At 47.8% G+C, this 25696-nt stretch overlaps 1 protein-coding gene across 3 annotated transcripts in view; it reads right to left on the bottom strand.

Annotated features, from left to right (window-relative positions):
- Nucleotides 1–19434, bottom strand: part of PMP22 (peripheral myelin protein 22) — a 35661-nt gene extending 16227 nt beyond the window's left edge. Inside the window, exons 1-3 of one of the 3 annotated variants that reach the window (XM_001162361.7) lie at nucleotides 19247–19434; nucleotides 14713–14824; nucleotides 13158–13257 (exon numbers count right to left, since the gene is read on the bottom strand). In XM_001162361.7, the coding sequence (XP_001162361.1) occupies nucleotides 13158–13257; nucleotides 14713–14790 (178 nt within the window). In that variant the 5' untranslated portion in view covers nucleotides 14791–14824; nucleotides 19247–19434. Of the gene's footprint in view, nucleotides 1–13157; nucleotides 13258–14712; nucleotides 14825–16483; nucleotides 17327–19246 lie in introns of those variants that run through there. The other 2 variants (XM_001162400.8, XM_009432724.5) reach the window with 2 other exon arrangements.
- Nucleotides 19435–25696: the final 6262 nt, after the last annotated feature.

The raw sequence follows: 25696 nt of genomic DNA, 5'->3' as shown, positions 1-25696 counted from the left end.
ATGGCGTGAACCCTGGAGGCGGAGCTTGCAGTGAGCCGAGATCGCGCCACTGCGCCACTGCACTCCAGCCTGGGCGACAGAGCAAGACTCGTCTCAAAAAAAAAAAAAGAAAGAAAAAAGAAAATGAGAGCCACAATGTTCACACAAGCCAGGTTATTAGCACATTGGCCAGAACTCCAAAAAGTGTTTTGATACAACTTTGGTATCAATTCATATCTCCTCTCCAGCATAAGGGTGCTACAGAGTCACAGTGCAAATATCTGCACAGATAGCAAACTATCTATAAAGAATCAGAGAGCAAATACTTTAGGCTTTGCAGGTCATACGGTCTTCTTAACAACTACTCAATTCTGCCTTTGTATCACAAAATCAGCCATAGCCATGGACAAGATGTAAATGAGTGGGTGTGGCCCATTCCTTCAATAGCCATTTATCCAATAAAATCTTATTTACAAAAGCAGGTTGGATTCGACATGCAAGCTATTATCTGCCAAACTCTGCTACAGCAAAACAAGTCAGCTGTACAGAAAATAATTATTCGAGTTCAGAGAAATATAATGCAAGTGAAAATGCTGTCAATTACAAACCTGTTCTATTTAGATCAAACCTAGTATGACACCAACACCCCAAGTGGCTAAACTATAGATTAACACAAGCCCCCGTGTGCCGATACTTTTCCCCACGCCCCACCCAATTTGCAAGTATGCAATAAATAGTAGAACTTATGTTGAGTACCTGCTGTCCTCCAGGCCACACTCAGTTCCTGGTGCAAAGTGGAGGCCTGGTAAACATTTGTGGAGTTTCCAGTGGAAGTTTTAAGCCAATATCCAACCTTGGTGCTGAGCACTGGAATTAAAAACTAAAGCTCTGGCCGGGCGTGGTGGCTCATGCCTGTAATCCCAGCACTTTGGGAGGCCAAAGCGGGTGGATCACAAGGTCAGGAGATCGAGATCATACTGAAACCCCGTCTCTACTAAAAATACAAAAATTAGCTGGGTGTGGTGGCATGCGCCTGTAATCCCAGCTATTTGGGAGGCTGGAGCAGGAGAATCACTTGAACCCGGAAGGCGGAGACTGCAGTGAGCCGAGATCACACCACTGCACTCCAGCCTGGAAACAGAGCAAGACTCGTCTCAAAAAAAAAAAAAAAAGGCCGGGCGCCGTGGCTCACACCTGTAATCCCAGCACTTTGGGAGGCCAAGGCGGGTGGATCACGAGGTCAGGAGATTGAGACCATCCTGGCTAACACGGTGAAACCTCGTCTCTACTAAAAATACAAAAAATTAGCTGGGCGTGGTGGCGGGCACCTGTAGTCCCAGCTACTCGGGAGGCTGAGGCAGGAGAATGGTGTGAACCCGGGAGGTGGAGCTTGCAGTGCGCCGAGATGGCGCCACTGCACTCCAGCGTGGGCGACAGAGCGAGACTGTCTCAAAAACAACAACAACAACAACAACAACAACAGCAAAACTAAAGCTAAAGCTCTTTGCAGGCCTCCTGTTCTGAGAGTGTCCGGTATAAGAGCTGCTGACAGCTTTCTGACATGGGCCGCGGCAGCACCCAGACCCAGCTCCCCCAGCAGATAGTGGGAAGCTCCAGTTGCACAAAGATCAAAGCTCATTTCAAGGTCAGATTCCTGCTGTAGGAGCAGCTGAGCGATGAAGGAAATACATCAGCCCCCTCAGCGATATTCTTAGCCCAGGGCCTACAACCTAGTGAGTTAAGGGCTCAGAAAGTATGAAGCACTTTTCAATGTAACAGTTTATGTGCATCTTTCATTACCAGCATGGAACCAACCCTGCCCCATATCAAGTCCCACTCTGGGCAATTCATAAAACTGTTCTGACTCAAGAGAACAGGTTTTGTTGAAAGTGAAAGGAAGGACAGTTGCAAGAGTCAGAAGAGACCTTGGAGAGGCCAAGAGAGAAAAAGCCATGAGAGGGTAAATCACAGAGGCAAAGAGTTATTAATACCTCCCATTTGCATAGTGCTAGACTGTTTTCAAAACACATGACCCCAAGACCAGGACTCCCACGCCCAAACCTCCCAACCCACAACCATCACACAGATCGCCATTTTCCTTATTTCTCAGTATGAATGTCATTCCAGAAATAGCTGAGTCTCTGAAAGGCCCCCATCCTAAACAATGTGGCCTTTGCCCATATGCTTCGCCCACCAGCTCAAGCATGCCCAAAGCCCAGCGTGGGTCTTGCCCCCTGGGCTTCAACTTCTCCCCCAGCTGGTGGCTTTGAAATGGGGCTTGCTGGTCAGGCTAACTTTGCCTATGATTCATGCGGAAAGCAAAACAGATGGAGACAACTACGTGCCAGCATGGAGCTCACAAAGGCGATGAAGGCGACGTGGGCGGCTCTTTCAACAGGTAATCCTGGGGGCATTTTAGCTAGAGCAAAGCCTGTGTCTGGCCACTAGTGGGCACAAACTGCTCAGTAAGTGGAAGAAATCTTCATTGTCAAGGTATTCCAGCTAACTTTGATACAGTTATTCAATGAACTGCATTCCTAATTAAGATGCTTTGTGGCAGGCACAGAGCTAGTTTGTCAGGGTCGAGTTCTGCACTTTGACATCCATATTCTTGCTCTGCTAGTGAGTTTCTGGATCTAAAGGGAATAACACGCAGCCACTGAGGTACCTGAGGTTACTGGATAATAGTAAGCTGTCTGAGGCTTTTTTATACCCTTGTTGGAAAACTCTAGAAACAGGGAAACAGAGTAGGCTTTGTTTCTCTAAGAATTGCTCTTGGAAGACTTGCTCCACCAGATACAAAAGAAAAAGGAGGGGAGTGCATTGTACGATGAAGGATATCAATCTCCCTCCTTGGTAATTCACAGTGTACCATGAATGATCAAAGCCTGCTTAACTTTTAAAACTTAGTGTCTTTCAAACGGATTTATCAGGAGACTTGTTTTTGTTTTTGTTTTTTAAAAGAAGAGCTCACTTAAAAACACTGAGTTTGGCCATAGAAAATGACGGGAAAGGCAGTTGCAATTGCAGTCATGAACTGCATCAGTGGAGAATGAACAGGGAATAATTCGCTTAGTCTTCAGGTTTAGGAGGAATTCTCCTCATAGAAATAATAGAGTTCTCCTCCTTCTTTCCCCCAAAGTATGAAAAAAGACCACGCATTATGGAAATGAAGAGCTAGAACAACAGAGCTGCTACCCCCACCAGTGACAGTAAACCAATGCCCGTTTACAAGCACAAAACCCATCTCTGCTCCCTCTGCCTACTGCAATTCTACCCCATTGCCAAGGCCCAGCTCAGAGGCCACCTCCTTTTAGGATCCCTCGATGCCACAGTTACATCCTGAACATGAACAGAGGCTCCGGGACCCATGCAATGTGCAGGTCCTACCTCAACTTCAGGTCCTACCTCAATGCCTGCTCTGCTTTTAGGAAACCAGGGTACCTGCCCCAGGTTACCTAATTTGTTAGAGGCAGACCCGGTGCAGAAAAACAAGGATTCCCTGATGCCCAGACTACTAGTTTTTCCACTACAACACACTGGGGGTGCAGAGAAGTCAATGATATGCTTGAAATCTAATGAATTAAATTATTCTACCACCATTCTTCAGACTTAGAATCCACAAAAACTAGAGAGGGTGGAAGGAGAATGGTGTGGCAAAGAGAGAGCGGCTTCCCTTATTCTCTGCTCATCAGCCTGCCAAGCCAAACCGCTGACCAAACTTCAGAAGGGCAAGAAGAGGCCCTGCTTATGCAGCTGGGATTCCAGTGGAATCCCCAGCACCAGAGAAGCCACTGAAAGAAGGAAGGAAAGAAAAACTGCAATCGTCAACTGTTTGAAGAGTCATCGTGTAGAGGAGAGACAGGGGTCACCCTGCGGTCATTGTCCAGGAGGCACTGTAGAGATTTAAACTCTTTAAGGACGTGCCAAGCAACTTGATAAAACCCAAGTCCAGCACATCAGGCATGAATGAAGGCAACTAGAAGTGAATGGACAAAAGAGGGGCAGTGTTGGGTTTAACAAGGTAATTTCTTTTTTTGAGACGGAGTCTCACTCTGTCACCCAGGCTGGAGTGCAGTGGTGCGATCTCGGCTCACTGCAAGCTCCGCCTCCCGGGTTCATGCCATTCTCCTGCCTCAGCCTCCCGAGTAGCTGGGACTACAGGCACCACCGGCCACCACGCCCGGCTAATTTTTTTTTTGTATTTTTAGTAGAGACAGGGTTTCACCGTGTTAGCCAGGATGGTCTCAATCTCCTGACCTTGTAATCCGCCCGCCTCAGCCTCCCAAAGTGCTGGGATTATAGGCGTGAGCCACCGCGCCCAGCCAAGGTAATTTCTTAAGTGACAATATCTCCTGGCATTCCTCCCTCATCACTGGCTGCTCATCCCCAGTCTCCTCTCCTTCCTGTACTCTCGTTAACCCCTGGCATGCCCAAGACTTAGCTCTGAACCCTGTTCCCCTTTTCTGCCTTCTGCTCTCAACTCCTCCCCAAGTAACTGTATTCAGCACCACAACATTGAATACCCTTCGGTATAGAGGAATGACTCTTGACTTTGAATTTCCAGCCCAGACCTCTCCCCTAAGCTAAAGACTTCTAAATTGAAGTGATTTGCTGACCTCTCTGATGGTCAAAATATAAATCCTGATTTCTACACCTTCCCCCAAATCTTCTGTTCCTCCTCCAGTCTCCCCATCTCAGTCCAAGATTCAGTTACACACCAGTTGCTCAAGCCCAAAACGTAGAGTCATCTAGAATCATTCTTCCCTAACTCCCTACATCTAACCCATCAGCAAACCCTGTCATGAGACCTGTTTTCTTCTCTACTTCCCCTCCCTAGCTAAGCCACCAGCTACCTCCTAGAGTTCTTGTGAGGATTAAATGCATTGCTTTTCAAAGAATGCCTGGCACTTACGTGAGCTGTTTGTATTCTTAACATCATTGTCATTGTCATCATTGTCATCTCAGTGTCATCATCATGTCCAGTCTGCACTATGACCACAAACTCCTCACTGGTCCCCAGTTTCCACTCTTGCCTCTCCCCAGAATTCATTCTCAACAGCCAGAATGAGCTTACAAAACATCAATCAAATCATGACACTCTTCTGCTTAAAACCCTTCAATGATGTCCCAACTGTCCTTCTCAGTACCACAGCCTGTGAGGCACCAGCGATCCTGCTCCCATCCCTCTCTCCCGCATTCCCCACCCTCCTTTCTTCAGCTAACTCAGGGCCTTGGTTCTTCCCTTTACCTCCTGGAATTTTCTTCCCATGGTTCTTCCTATAACTGGTCCTTCCCTGTCTTCTAAATCTCAGACCACATCACTATGGAAGGAAGAGGCCTTCCCTGGGCAGCTCATTCCTCCAGTGATGACTTTCCATTGGATCAGCCTATTTGTTTCCTGCAGAGCATGTTCCACTACCCATAGTGATGCATGTATTGTGTATTGCCTGTTTCCTCCAACTCCTTGTGAGCTGCACAATGGCAGGGACCTGCTCTTTCTTGTTCATCTCTGTGCACCCCGTTTCTAGAACAGTGCCCAGTACATAGGACAGGCTCAACAGAGTTGAAGAACACATGAATGGATCTCACTATTAGCTCTTCAAAAACAAAAGAGGCTCTCTTGGAGGTAATAAGTTCCCCATCAGTGGTAGGATGAACATGTGGTGGGCACATTGCAGAGGGGTCTGCGGCTCGATGGGATAGGAAGGAGGGATGGGCCAGATGACTCCAGGTCCCTGCCAGTGTTGGGGGCCACATGTGTGTGGATGACTGCACACTCATGTGGCCCCCAACACTGGCAGGGACCTGACCACAGTCAGAAGGCTTCATCCCAGACAGCCTTCTCTCAGGCACCAAAGATCAACATCCACAACCTCAGGCTGTACCATGGCCAATCCCTGCTCCTGAAATGCAAGGGATGTTTTCTTGGTGCTGGTGAAATCCTGGGGATACAATTGAAGTTTTTTTAAAGCAAAGACTATAGATTCCAGGTCATACAGTTCAGACACAGGTTCAAACAAACATTTCATACTAATTCCTGGGTATTGGCATCAGAGAAACTCTAAGGGTTGAAATCCTGGCATGCTGACAACACCTTCCGTCCTCTGTACCTCCCTTATACTACCAGGGTCTCAGCATCTCATAAGAGCCTGCAAAATCCAGAGCCATTACTTGGGTAGAGATTATGGGTTGGCTCAGGGAGCCACAAAGATTTTAAAATGTAAAACATGAACCCATAAATGCAGAAGGTCTCCCGTGTTTTCTAAAATCTGGCCAAAAGCTGAGCCACAGACAAGGAAATTGTCTGGTGTCCTTGCCAAAATGACAGTGTCACCAAATTGATAAACAAGTCTGGGATCATTTTGAAGACAGCAATGATAGGATACCACCAAGGGCTCAGGTTGGGGGCTGCTGAGACTGGCAAGATTTAGTTTCTCTAATTTTCAACCCAAAGCATTGATCTAATGCCTCACACAACCTGTTGATAGTCATGAGTTTGCTGTTGCTGCTGCTGCTGCTGTTTAAATGGAAAAGAAGAGTAGTAAGTGGTCATCTTCTCAGCGTCTGGTGCTGGTCCAGCCCACACACTGTGGCAGAGCAGATCCACCTGTTGTCACTGGGAAATGAGGGGCTGCAGGTACTGCCCTTAGACAATGGAGGTAGCCAAGGATGTTTGGGGACAGATTACAGGAAAGCTCAACAATTCCCTTCATACTTTGGTGTTGAGCACTGGCCTCCTTTTTAAAAACAAAAGTGATTCAAAAAGGGGCACATTTTTTGTGCCTAACACCTCAGCAGGAAAAAGTTTATCAACTACCTTTTCTTCTGAGACAAGAGAGGACTTTGTGAGCAGGGACAGGCCCTGAAAGACAGATTTTACTGAAGACAAACTCTGCCTGGGTCCTGCCTCATCACTGAAGCTGATGAAGACCAGCCAGGGGCCAGGGCAAGCCAGGACTGTGCCCTTCCAGCTCTTGGGCTCCCAAGCCACCTGTGGCTTAATTCCAGTATTCTGACCCATTCTGCTACACATCAGGTCCACACAAATTAAACAAAGAGCAGGGGAACGCTTGTGAGAACTTGGACTTGATATTTGGATCTTGGAGACTTCAAAACAAAAAGCACTGGTTCATTCAATAGCAGGGCAAATGTTTTGCCTGAATCCTTTGGGTCGGTAGATTTTAAACTCACCCATAGGGTCTTGGGGAGGAGGCTTGGCACACCCCTCCCCCTCACCAGAGCCTTCCAGATTGTATGAGTTTGCAAACTAAAGCTCCAGGAACTGGCCTCATTCAAAGCTACACCATGGACCCTGCGTGCCATGCCCCAGGGCTCCACTCTCTTAATCAAGGCAGAGGGAACCTACTTACTACTCAAAACCAATTTTCTAACATAAAATGTTCACAGTTATTTTCTGATTGTGAAAATAAAAGATCTCAATGAGGAAAACAGGTAAGGCAGCAAAAGAAAGAAAACAGCCAAAGTGATAAGAATCCCGTCACCCAAAATAATCACTGAAAATATACTGATGCATTTCTACCTTGTACAATTTCTGATATATTCTGCCTTATAGAGGCTTCTGGACTGTCACTCCAACTTGGAATCAAACAGACCGCTGAGAAACCCGTGGAAGACAGCAGGTCTAAGGAAATCACAAAGATTAGAAATGCATCCATGTGCACCCAACTCCTTCCTAGTGTGGGTGGGGGGGACCTTTGAGATGGTCTGTGATTCTACTTACCCCTCACTCTATGTTCCCACTAGTCTGCCCTGCCCTCTGTCCCTCAACTACGCCAAGCTCCTTCCCTCCCCAGCGATCTTGCACTTGACGGTCCTTCTGTACGGAACCTCCCCGAGATGTTCATATGGCTGGCTCCTGGCCACTCCTCAAGGAGACCTTCCTTCACCACTGCAATCCCTCTTTATCCCATTACCCTGTCTTATATAGTTCTTACCATTGCCCCCAAATTCTCCATGTTTACTCACTGGTTTGTCCAGTAAAACATAAGCTCCTGTTCACTCTTGTAACCTTAGCACCTGCAATAGTCTCTGGTACACGAGAGTTGTTCAAGAAATAGTCCTGCATGAAAGATCAGAAGAGAAATGGAGAGACTCCCGAAGTGGGAAGTTCACATTTCAGGAAGTGAGAAAATGCTGAAATTCCAAGATGAGGGGAAGAGAGATGGGAGGTGAGACTTAACAGAAGCAGGAGTGGATCATTCAGGTAGATTCCGATGGGCCTTGTTAAAGATTTTCATCTGAAGATTAAGACCAATGAACGGCCTCTGAAAGGTTTCAAAATAAGGAGTGATATAATTAGGTTTGTGCTTTTTTAAATATCAGCCTGGATTCCATATGAAAAATGAGTCACAGAGGAGCAAGAAAAGGTTCAGGCAAACTATTTAGGAGGCTGCCCTGGCGCCTCTGACAAACGAGGAAGCAGCGTGACCACAGGTGGGCAACAGGCATTGGAACAATGGGGTGGCCTGAGGGACCCGTGACAATGCTGAGAAGAGAAAGAAGGAAACGCGTCAAGGCAGACTCTAGATGTTTGGCTTGCTGGCTGGTGAAGCAGCATTCACTAAAATACTAGAAAGTGACAAAGGGGTTGAACTGGCGGAGGAAGATAAGGACTGTCTCTGGCCTAGTGACTTGGGGGCCTCTCTTAGATATCCCAAGGGAAGTGGCCAGGAGATAGCTGGATAAACAGGTCTGGGATTCAGAAGAGAGGTCTGGACTCATTAAATAATAATAAGATGGCCAGGCGTGGTGGCTCACACTTGTAATCTCAGCACTTTGGGAGGCTGAGGCAGGTGGATCACCTGAGGTCGGGAGTTCGAGACCAGCCTGACCAACATGGAGAAAGCCCGTCTCTACTAAAAATACAAAAAATTAGCCAAGCGTGGTGGCGCATGCCTGTAATCCCAGCTACTCGGGAGGCTGAGGCAGGAGAATTGCTTGAACCCGGGAAGCAGAGGTTGCAGTGAGCCAAGATGGCGCCACTGAACTCCAGCCTGGGCAACAAGAGTGAAACTCTGTCTGAATAATAATAATAAGACTTACTTATACCTGGAGAGGTGGTAGAAACAGAGAGAGAGAAGCCTCAACAGATCCTAAAGTTTCTGAGAAGAGCCCATGTGAGAATGGTGGGGTGGCTGACAGAGCCCAGGATGCAGCAGAGATGGACTCTTTGAAGAATGCTGAAATAACTGGGACTTATGGAACTGCATAGGGCCCAACTGAGCTATTGCAAAAGAGTATGATTGGGTATGGGAGGGGATGGTCAAACCCTCAAGGAAAGTATTCCACACCAGGCTTACAGAGAGGTATTTGCTGCCAAGTTTCTATGATTTGAAAAGCCATGCTTCCCCCAAGGCCGAATGACTATATTTCTCAGCCTCTCTTGTAAATAGGTGTAGGTGTGACCATGTCACATTTCATTAAAAGAAAAAGAGATTCATTCTTCCCCACCTCCTTTCTCCACCCTACTGCTTGAATCATGGATGAGATGGCTGGAGCTCTAGCAGCCTTTTGTTTCCTGAAGATGACAGCCAAACCCAAGAGATGGCAAAGAAATGAGCTAGAAAGTGTCTGCATCTCTGACAATTTCATGGAACCTCCATACCTCTCTCAGGCTACCTACTTCCAGACTTCTTTGAAAAGAGAGAAAAATAAATGATCTTACTTAAACCCCTATCATTTGAAGATGTTCTCTTATACGCAATCAATCCTAATCCTAACCAGAACACTAGCCAACCAGTCTACCCCATCCCCTGCCTTGTTCTACCCTTACCTTAGGTCACAGGGAATATTCTCCTCCCCGTTGCCTGTATTGACTTAAATCCTGCCCATCCTTTGGAGGATGGATCAGATTCTACCTCCCACCAGAGATTTCCCTTCCGCTTCCTCCCTGAACTCAGACGCTGTCTGCCTGCCTCCCTTTGGGCACCTGGCCTGCTCTGCCTTCCAAGGGAGTGATTCACCCTTCCATACCTATCTCCTGACTCTTCGACCAGGCTCGGGACCATCAAGGCAAGGCCCATGCATTCCAGATCCTTGTATTCCCTGGGCTGGAGAGGCACTGGATACAATATCATAACGAATATCCCCACACTAAGCCTCTCTTACCTCTGCCCACACGAGGCAGATAAGGAGGGGGTGCCAGAAAGTATACAAACACATTTAGAAAAACGAGAAGGCAGGCGGAGTCAAAGTCAGTTAGTTAAAAATCTAAAACTATTTCTAATATTAAGATGTAGCCTGGGGGCAAGATCTCGTGTGTCTCTTTCAAACTACACAACCTAGATGTTAGACTGCCTCATGGCACGATGCCAGGAGGCCCCATTCATGTAGAAAACAACATGAGTGGCAACCCCCAGAGAGAGGTGAAGTGTCATGGTCATGCACCAGAAAAATGAGTCCTTTCAGAAAAAAATACCAAGTCACATGGCGCAGTGGCTCACACTTCTAATCCCAGCACTTTGGGAGGCGAGGTGGGTGGATCGCCTGAGGTCAGGAGTTCGAGACCAGCCTGCCCAACATGGTGAAACCCCTCTCTACTAAAAATACAAAAATTATCCAGGCGTGGTGTTGGGCGCCTATAATCCCAGCTACTCAGGAGGCTGAGGCAGGAAAATCGCTTGAACCCAGGAGGTGGAGGTTGTAGTGAGCCGAGATTGCACCACTATTTATTTTTTCACACTTGCAACATATTCTTCACAAATCGATGTCAATAACAAATTACTTTGGATTACTTAACAAGTATTTTTTTTCAAATATACTTTCTAAGAGCAAATACAGACAAGTTAAATGGTTCACAATGAGCATAGTTCATTTGTAAAGACAGTATAATGTTTTAAAAAGTACACATTTTTTTCAGCTTATTGTCTGCTGCCACAATTGTTAAACTCAATCAAAGAGGCCCCGGAGGATTCGCCACTTAAGGCTGAAGTCGTAGCAAGTGCTGCCACGTTGGGGAAGATAGCAGCAGAGATAACCACCACTGGGGAAGTGTAAACGGAAATTTCAAATTTAGATTAAGCCTGAGTGGCGTGAAAACAAACCCAGCATGTTCAGGTGCAGTGTCCAGATGTTTTCAAAATGCCCTGATTGTGAGAGCTGAGAAGGGAGATGTGGAAAACAGACACTCTGGGGTCCTCACAGAAAGCAACGAGGCAGATTTGAAACCCACACTAAGGAGGCATTGTAAATGAACTCAAGAACATGAGCTTGGTACAGAAGGAACAAGTTGAGAGATAAGAAGTTTCCTGATTAAAATAACCCTAGTGCCTCTTTGAGATCTGCTTCTAGCACCAACTGACAGCTATTTCCAACGGCAGAAGACACCAAATGTCAATTTGTAACATGCTACAGGTCAATATTGCTTTCTTTCCTGCAGATGGTTTAAGCACAACTTAGCAACTCCTCTGCCGCCTCGTTTCTGCTGAAACTTCGCCGGGTTTTAACACGCCTGCCAAAACTGCCCCCTTCCGGGCCCAAGAGTCCAGGATTCTGTGCCAAGCCGCGTGGCCAGATGTCACTTGGGGATGGCGCCTGTGAGCACCAAAGCCTGCCCTTTTCGGGCTGAGTCACTACTTGTAACCACCAGGTGTCAGTAGCGAGTACGGAGACTCCCTCCCGGAGTGCTCCGGGAACTTCAGCCAGACCCTAAAGGGGGAGAAACCGGATGCTGTGGCTTTGGGGACAAGCAGTGCTACGGTCACATTCTCAGGCACTCATGAGTATTTCATTTACTCAGTTGCCAACTCACCATGCAAACCCACCACGTAATTTCTGGGATGGCTTTAATTCAATGCCTTTCACACACTCAGAGACAAGATTAAGCACTGTTCTCACTCCAATAGGACTGGGACCTTTTCTCTGCTCCCTCCCCAACCCAGAAGGTAAAAACATAAAGCAGGGTTTTCTACTCCTTGCCTATCTTCTCCATGTAAATTACCAAATGAGTATTTTAGCAGTTTCTATTTGTACTGTGGTTCAAGGAATTTGGTTTATAATGCTTCAGCTGGGGACATGCTTGGGTATTACTGGGTACAGAGCTGTAAGAGGGAAAGTCCAGCAAAGCAACTGGATTATGCAAAGCCAGGACCAAAGGCCACTTCACTGCCTGTTTTATTGAACTGGATCTAAACTGGTTTCTCTCGTCTGGTGTAGCATCTTGAACATATATACTGGATCTATGAGTAGCTGCAGCAACATTTAAAGCTGTATTTCCGTGGCCTTTTAAACCCAGGATGTTAGGAAAGCTCTGCTGTATCTCTAGGTCCTTCCAGCCTGAGGACACATCTTCTGGAACAAAAGATCATGTGGATCCAGGTCCACGGGCTCTTAACATCAATCGCTATGGCCTACCAGCCACCAAAACAGCTCATCCTGTTTACCTCCACCTGTCTGCATCCAAACACACAGGGCTCCTGGCTGGGTGTTCCTTTCCCTCTGGGTGCCTTGGGTATCTAGTTGGTGCTTCTGCTGCCAACTATCCCTTAATTTGACCCTCATGAAGCCTGGCTTCCATATCTCACAAGCAAAGATGCTGAGGACAGAGGAGAAATACAATCTTCTGGATTAAGGACCCCAAGGCTTAGCTGAGGGTTTTGCAAATAGCTTCAAGTCCCCATCTTGCAACAAGGAAACATTCAAAGGTTTTGATGCTAGGTGGCATCACTGAGGCCCAAGACCTGGAAAGGCATCCAGTCTTGTGTCCATGTAACTGACGGTGCAGTGAGCTAGCCCCACTGTCACTGCAGCAGAAAGGGGCAGGACATTTCTGAATAGAGACAGCCACCAAACCAAAGATACACGTTTGATCCAATGTCCCAAGGGGGTCTGCCAAAGGCTTAGCTATCATACCACCTTCACAGCTCCCAGGTCAACATTTTTTTCAATCACAAAAAGCATTATCCTAAGTGATCAGGAGGGCACTAAGGGCATGTCTCTAGGTAGAGTGAATCACAATGATGCCCAGGATCTCAGCTTCCCCAGCGAGATCACCACCCCTCCCATTTTCCCTGGACTCATGGCTCCCTGTCACATCCCACCCCACCCCAGCAACAACATTCTGGCTTGTGTCTTCCAATAAGCGTTTCCAGCTCTGGACTGAGAAACGTGTTACAGGCATCAGAGGACAAGCTCACGGAGCACAAAACCAGCCTCACCGTTTGGTGATGATGAGAAACAGTGGTGGACATTTCCTGAGGAAGAGGTGCTACAGTTCTGCCAGAGATCAGTTGCGTGTCCATTGCCCACGATCCATTGCTAGAGAGAATCAGATAGATATCCTGAGTCAGGGAGGGAGGGAGGAGTGAAGGAAAAGGGGAAGGAGAAAGGCCCAGGGATGGCGAAAAGCACCCGCATCCACCTAGCCACACCGCCCACCCCTGCATGGTAAGAGCCAATGTTTTATGACTTAAAAGCACCTTGTAAATGGAGAAGTTCCACATGCACACAGAAACGATTATGTGCAGAGATGTTTACTATAGTAGAAGGAGCCATGAACTCAACCTGAGACACCTGCGTTCAAGCCTTCTCTCCTCCCAGCATCTCGGGATCATTACCCAAGCCTGCCTCTCTCAGTCTATTTCCTTGTTTATAGCTCCTATCAGTCTGATATCATCATCACCAGGCACAATGGAGATACTGTGAAGATGCTTGTAAATGTTAAACTAAGTCACAAACCCCCAACATAATTATTTCTCACAGAGACTAGAAAATCATGCTTACAGGCCGGGCACGGTGGCTCACACCTGTAATCCCAGCACTTTGGGAGGCAGAGGTGGGCGGATCATGAGGTCAGGGGTTTGAGACAAGCCTGGCCAACATAGTGAAACCCCGTCTCTACTAAAAATACAAAAAAAAAAAAAAAAAAATTAGCCGGGTGTGGTGGCGGGCACCTGTAATCCCAGGCTGAGGCAGGAGAATGGCTTGAACCCGGAAGGCAGAGGTTGCAGTAAGCCAAGATCATGGCACTGCACTCCAGCCCGGGTGACAGGCTGGAGACTCCATCTCAAAAAAAAAAAAAAAAGAAAAGAAAAGAAAACGAAAAAGAAAATCATGCTTACAATGTGCCTTAAATTAAGAAGTGAAAGCCACCATTGGAAAACTGCCTGAATGTCTGCTCATCTTCATCGCCAAGAAAATAACTTTAAGATCTAATGGGCTGGACACTTTTGTAACAGAAGTTACCCTGATGGCCTGTTCCTACCAGTGGAAGCTTTACTAACAAGGTGTTGTGTTCATGCCATAAACCCGACATGGGACCTGTGAACTCTTTTCCAGAAAAGCCCATTTTAACTTTCCAATTTCAAGTCCTAAAAGGGTGTTTTATAAATTAATTCACCCATCTGACTATGGTTTGGAGAAAAAAAAATCATAAATACTCCTCTTCTTCAACGAGGCTGCATCAAGAAAAAAAAAAAGTTAAACAGTCTTATCAAATGAAGGCCGGGGACCCTAGATCGGCTCTGAAGTTACTTGGCTTAAATAGAGACCTGCGCAGCTAACCCAGCCCAGCGCTCGCTTGGTTCCTATCACTGAATCTGCTCTCGTTTTCTCAAAGCAACTGGAAGGGGGCAGATTGCCGAAACTTCCCTGGGACGTCTGAGACTTCCAACTGTCTGCAAATAACACAGTCCTGAACCAGAAGGAGCACGGGCTGGGAACCCAGATGGGGAAGGGCGGGCCGCGCAGGGAGCCTCCCCGCCAGGCACTCACGCTGACGATCGTGGAGACGAACAGCAGCACCAGCACCGCGACGTGGAGGACGATGATACTCAGCAACAGGAGGAGCATTCTGGCGGCAAGTTCTGCTCAGCGGAGTTTCTGCCTGCGAGGAGAGCGCTGGGCGTGAGGCCGAACGCACTGACTGGGCCGAGCGACGGAGGCGCGCGCAGAGGGAGGGTCCCGCGCACTAGCGGAAGGCCCGGCCTGGCCCAGCGCCCGCAGCCCGACCGCCCGCGGGGGTCAGGAGCCTTCGCGCCGCCTGCCGCCGAGAGGGGGCAGCAGCCGCCTGCAGGACCAGCGCCCAGTGCCCAGCGCCCAGCCGGGCCCGCCTGCAACGGAACATCTTTTGCTTTTGGAAACAAAACAAGCGGTTCGCACGTCTAAAACCACCCAGGGAACAGAGGGGTTTCCAGAAAATATGAGCAGAGGCCACTGCACGCTTCCACCCACCCCAAGCACCTCCCGGCGACCTCCCTGGAAGGTGAGAGGTCACGTTCTCTGAGACCCCGGTTCAGATGGTGAATTCCCCTATGGGGTGGAGGTAGGGGTGAGGGGAGTAGGTGCCCAGATTTCTGTCTGAGACCTGGAGACAGCCGTGGCATGCGGTGGGGGAGACAGCGGCGAGGAGGCTGGTTTCCCAGACCCCAGTGCTCTCCGCATTCCGTTCGTCTCCAAGTTTCCACCCAACTCTGCCAGCGTAGAGGAACGGTCCTGGCCCCAGCTCAGCCTCGCGCAGACTCTGGCGGCTCCGGAGAGGTGGTGCAGAGCCAGAGTAGTGTGGAAAGGAAAGAATGGCTCGAGAGGGTTGCCCGGACCCTGCGCTTCCCGTCCACCGCGCGCTTCCCCAGGCAGCCCCTGGGGGCAGGGGGCATTCAGCTCTTGCGCTAGACCCACGTGCTCGCCTAGGGGTCCAGTCTGCACCCCAGGCACTCAAAGCCAGGACACGAACCCCAACAAGCCTGAGCTCCGGTCTGGGTGCGGTGGGACAGGAGCCCAGGAACCTGGACCGAAGGGAGTAGATGTCCAGCGGACGGGAGAGAGAGACAGAGGGTAAAAGGCTGAGTCCGAGAATTTCAGCCGGTCAGAGCCGGCAGGACATTTATCCCAAGTAATGCGGTCCTCGCCCCTCATTTTAAACTTTGGGGGAACTGAAGGCTGGGATGACCTGTTAGAGGACATGCACAGCTGTTAAAGATCTGGCTGAGACTCTGGGGACCATTTTAGGCAGAGTCTTGGGCCAGGGAGACAACGTTTCAATAACCCAGTTTGGAAAGTACCCAATCCCAGGCCTCTCCGTTCCTCTCCACAAGCATCACATTCAAAGAAACTCTGGAATGCACTGGAAGAAATAAACAAGGATTTCTGATGACTCCCAGAGGGTTTGAATTAAACCGATGGCAGGAGGCTGGGAACTGGGGAACCACAGGAGTCCAACACTGTCGGGATGTCCGCCACAGGGACTGTTTTGCCAGTGTGTCCCAGAGTCAACGCCTCTTCAGCAAGGCGAGAACTGGGCCGCCCTTATCCTCTATCCAGACACCAGCACCATCACCCTTGCCCTGTAAGGTCTTATAGACCATAAAGGCTTTCCTCGTTGTATTACTCCAAGCCCCATTGGAGGGAAACAGGACACACAGGGGACCCTGTGCCCCTAAACAGAAGCCCCAGGGAGCTGGCCAAAGCCCCGCGCCTGCTCTGCGCTTTCTGGCACCCTCACTGGAAGATGCCCACATTTCTCCTCCATCTCCTTCACTCTACCCACCAAATCACTTACAGCCCAAAGGAACAGCTGTCCCGATCCTCAGGGTGGCCTCAAGCACAAACTCGGGTGCGTTGGCTCCGCTGCTGGCGCCGCCAAAGCTGCGCTGCGGGGCTGCGCGCGCGCGAAGCAAGGGGGCAGTGGGAGGCTCCTGGCGTTCCCCTTTAACGGGAACAACGCCCTGTTTGCGTCGCTGCAGTAGGGTGTGTCCCTGGGTCAGCGTGTGCGGGAGGGCGGGACTCAGGGAGGAGAGGGGGCAGGAGAGAGGGAGGGCAGGAGACAGTTACTTGGCCTTAAATGCGCCTCAAGAAAAAGTCGGTCTCTGCAAAACCGCGGCGACTTTTACTCGAAACCAGAGGCGGCTGAGCTTTCTCACCTCCCACCTCCCTTCTCCCCTGGCCCCGTGGAGACCTAGTGTTGACCGAGAAACTGGCTCCTCAGCCCACTCTGGGAAGACCCAGCCAAATGTAGCTCAGCGGATGCCCAGGGCTGGGCTTCGGGGCCCGCCGACGCCGACAGCGCCCGCGCGGGGCTGAGGCTGGATTCCTCTCCCACTAATAGAGGGCAGCGGGCGCTTGAGCACTGGAAGAAGTCCCTCTCCTCTCGGGTCCTGGAGACCCTGCCCTGTCCTGGCGTCTTAGCCGGACACACCTGCCCCGCGCCGGTCCCCGCTATTACTGTCTGCACCTACGAAGCATGCCAGCTTCCTAGGATTGGCGGGGATTGATCTAGCGGGCTCCGCTTGGGTGCGAATTAGGGGAAGAAAAGTCCGGCCGACTACTTTTCTAGGAAAAATCCTAGCATGGTCTAGGATTGGGCTCCTCCTAGCCTAGGCAAAACCAGACTACCACCGAATAAGCTCCAGGCAAAGTGTTCCTGCAGCAGTCGGGCTTGGCTGTCAGCCTTGGCTGGAGTCCTGGCCATGGGGTTTGGGGGGCGGGTGCGAGGTGGCCATTTGAGGTGGGGTTGGAGCAGCCAAGGAAATCAGCTGATTCATAGCCTCCTAACGTGGCCCGCCCAGCGTTACAGGGAGAGAGGCTAGCCCCCTTCAGTGTCGGCTTGGCAGAGGCGCGCCCAACTGAGACTCCCGTGCGCAGGCCAGCCTTGAGGCATGGGACAGGGAGCAGGAATGTGGATGTTAAAGGTTTTTGCCTGAAAATGCAGCAGTTCACGCACGCGCGCACACACACACACACACACACACACACACTTCCCTACCTCTAGTGTACTGTGTCATAGAAGCTCATCACTCTCAATGATTCAAATAATTCCATATTATTTTACGATTTGAAAGGAGCTGCTATTTTAGCTAATTGTATATTCTTACGGTAAATAAAAATAAATTTGAAAAAGATCTTCAAACAATGATCTTTTTAAAACTATCGTGTTATCAGATTAAAATGAAGTGTACTTGTAAACACTGCATTTACAGTGCCCGTTGTATGCCAGGCACTTTGCCTGGACTTTATATGCATGGTGTGTGAGAGGCAGTGTGGTGCAGTGGTTAGGCACTCTGGCTCTGGGCTCCAACAAACCTAATCACCCTGCTTACTTTTGTTGTGAATTTGGGCAATTTCTCAAGTTCACTGAGCTTCAGTTTTCTCAGGTGCAAAAGGAACTAGTAATGCCTGCTTTAAAGGTTTATGGTGGTGATTGAAGGAAACAATATGTACAAAGCAGTTAACATCGTGTCTGCAACATAATAAGGGCCCAGTGCCCAAATTGCCACCACTATTATTATATCACATTTAACTCTCACATCAACCCTTCAGGGAAGACCTGACCACCTCTGCACTAAAGTAGCTTGTAACTCTGATAGGTAGGTAGGTAGGTAGGTAGGTAGGCAGGTAGATAGATAGATAGATAGATAGATAGATAGATAAAGATTTATAAATTAAAGTGCATATGCAAGTAGAAAAAAAAGTCTAAAGACATGTAAGTGTTTTCTTTCCTCCACAGGTCATTTTATAGGTTAGATTTGCTCTAGAAATTATTACTTTGTTTTATGCCATTTGGACATTTATTTATTTAACCAAAACTTGTGTGATCACAACATATTCAGGACTGTTCTAAGTAAGCACTTTACAAATATGAGCATATCTAACTCAGGGTTTTCTTTCCCTTCCTTTGTGATTTTCAAATAAACTTTTTAATAAAGTCTAATACACATACAGAAAAGTGCATATATTGGGTGCTACAGCTCGCTTCTTCCTTTCTTTTGAACCCAATAGTTTAATCAATAACCACCCAGGTCACAGCCACGCCATATGCTGCCAGACAGGTAAACCCAACCCATCTGTCCCTCACTGCCTCTGGCCTCCTGCCTGGTTCTCAATGGTGGCAGAGGAAATGCTACTCAGTGCCTGCTGACCAGGCTTGCCACACCCAGAGCCTGGCTGGCCAAGGCTCTGCCACAGGTGGCAGCTTCTCCCTAACCTGCTTACCAAGGCCTCCTGCCAGCTGTGTGTGCACAGCTATTTTCCATGGGGGAAAAAAGCATCTGGATTCCTTTCTTCCTTTCAATCTGGATGCATTAGGGTTTCTAGATGCTCTCAGATGGCCCCCCACCTCCCCAGCCAGAGTATATATCCACCTTTTAACCAAGGATATAAAAAGCCCTCTGAATCTCCAGTCAATTCCAACACAAATGCACCATCTCTCCTGCAATCCTTTTCATTTGCGGCTTGCAGGGGGTGGGAAATTAGGCAATTCTTGTAAAGCATAGGCACACATCACCCAGAGGCACAGTTTGCCAATAAAACTCACCCGGCCAAACAGCGTAACCCCTTCTTCCAAGCAGATTTCTTTGCAGTCAAATGCAAGGGATGTTAAGGCAAGACCCTCCCCACAGGGCAGTCAGAGACCCGCAGCCGACAAACTAAGCCTGCAGCTTCCAACCAGGCTCCCCGAGTTGTTCCCTGGTGGTGCTCCCTGTAACTGAAGCCAGACCAGGCGTCTTTCCAGTTTATTCAGGGGCTGGTCCAATGCTGGGATATGTCATGGTGGCCTGAGAGGTTCTCAGCCTGTATTATTTAAAGAGACAGTGTCCAACTTTGTTTGCTTTCCAGAATACAATAATCCCAAGAGGCCCTGCAGGGCATGGAGAAACTGGAATCAGAAGGGAGAAGAGCTTTGAGTATGCCTGAAGCCTGTGATGCCAAGACTGTTCTCTCTGGAAGTGCCAACCTGTGTAATAGCCAAGAGGTCCCACTGGCTCCCCTCCCCTCCCAGTGAATTCTGCAGAGATTAAATATACTGTGGGAAGGATCTGTGTCTACAGTGTTACATACGTGCAGGTAAGTTTTATTTTAAATAAACTTCATTTTAAGGACCCCAAACATTGCACAGCTAATCTCTCACAGCATCACAGCAGTGAGCCAAATGTCTCAAGAGTCACCAAATCAAGCCTCCTTTGTTCCAACCCCTGGTTGGAAGGACTCCCTGTTACCTGCCTTGTCTGCCTAGACCCCATCGCAAATGATCACATGTGTTGTACATTAGAATAAAACTTAGGGAAATGTGTTCTTCCGACTCTGTCTTTAATGTGCCCGAATCAAGCTGACCTTCATGAGATAATTCAATGCAAGTAAACAAACCTCTATTGAAAACTATTGAAAACTTTCTAACCTGTCAGGCAGGATAGGCTGGAAGAGCAATTGGAAATTCTTGGAGAGGGAAGTAAAGGAAGTTATGGCATATTTAGGCTCTTTGCAGTGTACCACTCCAGCTCCCAGAGAGTCCTCTGTCCCTTGAACCGCTTCTAACTGCAAACTCTGACACAAGGGGACTGGTTTCATTGCATGAGTTTCCTGGAATTCTGGCACTTGGGGCATAAGACTTTCTCTTGTGTTAGGGATCCCCAGTCTGGAGAGACCTGCAGAATTTGGAGAAGTCCCTCCCTCTCACACACTTTACGTTTGGTTGGACTCTCCAGTCACAAGGGCCTCTCAATGGCCCTCTCCCCTGTTCTGCCCACAGCCAGCATCTGCCCACAGCCAGCATCTGCTCACAGCCAGCATCACAGCCAGTGCCAATAAAACAGTTTCACCTTTCTCTCTTTGCTGAAATCATTTTTATTTTTCACAGCAGTGGTTCTTTAGAATTACTCAAGAGCTTTGCAAATGACCTAGCCTGGGCCATGGTCAGAGAAGCTGACTCAGGTGTTTTGGGATGGGGCTCAGGTATGGGTAATTTCCAGTGTCTTTCTCCCCGCTGGATGTTTCATTGTCCAGCCAGGTTGTCATGTGGAGTTAGATTGTCGCTGATTTCCTTCCAGCTCCCTTCTGTTGTGGAACCCAAATGGAGATGAGGTACAGTGTGGGCTGCTGCAGTATTATGCAAGTTATAAGTCTGTTCTGCCAGGCAAAACGGTGTGTGTGTGTGTGTGTGTGCATGTATCTGTGTGTGTGTGTGCGCGTGGGCGTGTGTGTGACAGAGAGAGAGAGAGAGGAGCCTCCCTCAGTCCTCCTCTGACATGGTCTGTACGGGGACTGGGAACAGTGAGCATGGTTTTTGCAGCCTCTCCAGACAGTCTTTTCCTGGGTACTGCCATGATCAGCTCCAAAGGCTACATGACAGAGGCTGCTGTCCGTCAGGCCGGGATCAAGCCTGAAGACACGTAAGATTATTTCTGATCTAAGAGCTAAAGATTCAGAGGAAAAGGGGTAGGGCCTGGTGAGTGTGGGGCATGGCTTCCGGCCAGATAGGAGCAGTCTGATTAGCCCTCCCTCTCTCCTTCCATGAGCTCCACATTCTGAGACCTGCTCTCTTGGCCTCACGTCTCTTTTGCCCAGGTCCTCCATCTCCAGCAGCCAAACCCCGAAGTCCCTGTTGGCTGTCAGCAGTAGAGCTGTTCACTGTTGTGTGCCACTGGCCCTGTCTACCAGATGCCAACACACTTGTCTTTACCCATCTGGGCCAGACTCTCTTCCCTTCCCAGAGTCAGGTGAGGAACACTCCTTCCTGGTCTCCCATTTCCAATAACCCTGTTCTCAGCCAAATGGGACCCCTATCCCATGCATCTGTGTTGAGCAATGTCTCTGCAAAGCTGTAGGCTATATCCCACTGAGCCTCTTGCAAAATAAACACATAGAATAGTCACCAAATAAAATTTATTATTATTTGCTATCCTCCCTTCCATTTACAGATAGGAAAAATGAGAATCGGGATTCTCTGAGGAAACACAGTTGAGTCAATGAGACTGGCTATTTCTAGCACCTGAGCTCTTCTGCTACACCACGCTCCATCGGCTCAGTAGCATCAGTTATCCGCAAGTCCTTGATAATGATGATAATAGGTTATATTTACTTCGTGTTTAGCATATGCCAGGCACCATCTTGAATATTTTATATGCATCAAATCACTTAATCCTCACAACCATATGAAATAGGCACCCCATCATCCTCTTTTAGAAGAGGGAGAAACTGAGGCACAGCGAGATGTTCAGTCACTTTCTCAAGACACACTGCAAAGAAATGACAGAGGCTGGATTCCAACCAGGCATTCTGGCTACAGATCCCGTACTCACAGCCTGGGCTATCTCACATTCTACCGTGCCCCTAATTGTGCCCAGCACGTTCCTAGCATATCTTCTCATCATGCTTCCATAGACACTATCATTTAATGTCCTATTTGTATGAAAGATATTCTCACATTATACATATTTATGCATTCACGTCTCTTTTTCCATTAAAAAGCAAGAACATATCCTAAGACATCCATTTTTTTTTCAGCACCAGTCACATTAGTACAGCTTTCAAGAATCCTGTCTCATCCTGCCAACAAGGCTGTGTGCTCCTCCGAGGACATTTGCATTCCATATGTCTGTATAGCATAAGCACTGGCAGAATCCTGCCTGTAGGTGAAATTTTAATTTCATAAGAATGAAATGTTGTCCATGACAGTGGAATCCCAGCAGACTCTTGAAGAGGGAGGAAGCCCTTCTGCACTTTATAGCTAATAAAATGCTGTTAACATATAGCAGTATCTTATTTAAGAGGAATCATTATAATCATTTTCTATGTGAAGAAACTGAGGCTTGGAAAATTTACAGTGTTTCCTCCAGGGACTAGCTAGTGAATGCCAGGGCTGGGGCTTAAAAAAGTCTGTTCCTCTGACTCCCAAACCTGTAATTTTTTCACTGTGCAGGCTCCCCAGAGAGAAAACCAGAGGCAAGTCTGAATCTGGTGTTTGTCCAGGTGATGAAGTTGTTGTTGCAGCATCTATCCCACCAGGTGCTCAGTCAATATCTGAAAAGTGTTTACACTAAGAATGAAGTCTTTCCTGTGTCCTCATAGCCAGCAGCCTGTGTGGGAGTTCTTGGCCAGCCCTGGACACAGCTGGCCTGGAAGGGTCCTCAAAAGTCAGTCCTGCCTCATCTAGACTCAGCTAGACTGTTTTGATGTTGAGTGAGAGCAGCTTGTTGAAAGAACAAGCAAGGCAGGGAAAGAAGGCAGAGGGGAAGGAAGGAAGGAAAGAAGGAAGGAAGGAAGGAAAGGAGGAAGGAAGGAAGGAAAGAGGGAGGGAGGAAGGAAGGAAGGAAAGGAGGAAGGAAGGAAGGAAAGAGGGAGGGAGGGAGGAAGGAAGGAAGGAAGGAAAGATGGAAGGAGAGAGGGAGGGAGGGAGATATAGATAGGAAGAGGGGAGGGAAGAGAAGGAGAAGGGAGAAGAAAAGGAACAGAAGGAGCCAGTTTGACTTCTGTGACAGAATCTTCTACAAATAAGCAAGTTTGAAATTATGACAGGTCCCAATCCCTAGAAGATATTCTTTATGAACAACACAGATGCAGTCAGAAAGCAGCATAAAGACACACACACAAAAAAAACTCACATTGGCACAGGACTGTTCCCTAAATGACATCTTTAAAATATAGAAAGGTATCTTGGAGTAAATTGTATATTAACTCCTTCACCTGTGGGAGAGAGAAGTCACAGAATTATTATGTTGTGGCAGTGGGACCAGACCAAGTACAAAGGATTCTCTGTTCACAAATGCATTGTTGCTTAGGAAAGCCAGATTCCACAGATGCAAGTGGAGGGGGGAAAGCAGTCTTTTCTCTGACATCTCATGAGCTAGCAGCTAGAGGATTGGGGAGCAATTTAAGCAAGAGTCAGAAATGGATGTGTACTTGGGATTGCAAACTCTAAAACTTTTCTAAGACTGTTTACTCCTAAGTGAAAATGCTTCTGCTCCAGTAGGGCATAGGTTCAAATAAAATGGGGAAGCAGAGCAATCTTGCCACACGAGAATGGACGGAATGGGGAGGAATGCAGGGATTTTCTAGGCCACTGCAGACCAGGCATAGCAATGTCGAGAAAAGCAGCCTTGGCTTGATGTGAGAGATTGTCCTTATTGAGAGAGGTGCACAGGAAGGCCCATGTAACCCAAGGAAATGCCTGCTTCAGGCAGTCGAAGCCACACCAAGAAATGGGGCATTAATCTCCAGCAAGAACGAGGTGAACGCAAACGGTCCTGGCTGGGACCCTGGGAGGACAAGCCCCACGACGCATCATAGTCCCCACAATGCATCATTCTGTGTGCACTTCTGAGCCTAGGGAGCACCAGTTGTACTTAAAATGAACTGGAGACCAGATGTTTTCTTCATCTCCGAGTTCCTGAACCACTTATCAAGTGTGAAACCTCAGCTAAACCAGGGAAGTTCACAGACAAAGGTCAGATCCTTTCGAGACGTTCAAGGGAAAGCCGGGCAAAACTTCAAGAATGTTTACTCTTCATTGTTAGACTAGGAAATATCTAATCTAGAGGATTTCAGTGGTAAGCCTGGGCCTCATATAATTGTTTTACTTTAAATTTTGGGCTCAGAAATTAAAATTCTAGAAATGTATCTTTAGAAAGTCATGGATATGCAAAAATTTGGCTATAATGGTATTCATAGCCAAATAAAGGTGATATGTTTTATAACAAAGAAAAGTGTGAACATCCTAAATCTCAAAGACTAGAGGAATGATTGAGTAACTTTTGGTACAGTCATAAGGTGAAATATTATGTAAGTATTAAAAATAATGTCCAAGAAGAATGTTTAATGAAATGAAGAGCCATTCGTGTTGGATACAAAATAGCACACCTATAATTTGTTGAGCACTGGCTATGTGCCAGGCACTGTGCTAACCCTCTCATTAAATACCTCCAACAATCCCACGAGGGGAGAACTGCCGTGACCCCCAAGACACCCACACAGTGAGAAAATGATGGAGCCAATATATAAACTTTGACTACTTGAAGCCAAGACCCCAGGTTCTTGACCACTAAATTCCACCAAATGTACAGTCTTTGAGTACCACTGTGACAAAAATGAAAGTAAAACTGAAAGAATGCGAAGACTGAAGAATGCAATATGACAGAATTTGTTCAACACTGTGTCTCCAAGTTCTAACATTAAATGGGAGAAATAACCGCATGGAGCTGAACACATAACAGGATTCATTGTGACGAGCGATCGCACATCTCAGCCTCGTGCCTCCATCATAAGGAGTCTGTGACTCTGTAACTTCGGTGTAGGAAACGCACACTGCGTCAACCCCAGGGAGGCACTGGGAGGGCCACGAGCCAGGTCTTGCTTCATCTTTTGCACTGACCCCAAGTGGAGTCACTCCAGGCACAGAGGTGGTATGGCAGTATTGGAATGAGCTGTGCATCTTACAATGTTGATGGTAAAATGCAGGCATTTATATAGACCATGAGTTTAATAACTGTACCTTATACTTATTTAAATACATTGGGAGATTAAGAAAAATAAAAGGAAAAAAGAGAAGTGGTTTTGAAGTTTCTTGATCTTGAGGGAGCCTGAATGAGCCAACAGTTCATTGGTTTAGGTATGTGACTTTAAATATGAGAATCCCTCCAACCCACAATAAAAGCATGGTCAGACATGTGGTTCAGATGAGTAAAACTGCACTGACATTTATGGTCAATTTGACCGAGGGAGAAAACTCTCATGGTTGCCAATGGTCTATCACCTACTGCATTGCCTTCTTTCTCAGAATCCCTCTCCCTCTTGCTTTCCCTACCCTCCCTCCCTTTACCTCTCTCTATCCCCTTCCATTTTTTTTCCCTCTCTCTCTCTGTCTCATGTTCCAGCCTCACAATGTGAAACCATAATGAAGCCGTAATCACTTGACTATCTGAATTCTATGATTTTGTGAGCTCCTTGATTATTGGGAGACCCCAGGTCATTTTCGAATTCCTCATCCCAGCAA

Source organism: Pan troglodytes, chromosome 19, assembly GCF_028858775.2.
Source record: "Pan troglodytes isolate AG18354 chromosome 19, NHGRI_mPanTro3-v2.0_pri, whole genome shotgun sequence".
NCBI lineage: Eukaryota > Metazoa > Chordata > Mammalia > Primates > Hominidae > Pan > Pan troglodytes.
This window is presented reverse-complemented; position numbering and strand designations above follow the sequence as displayed.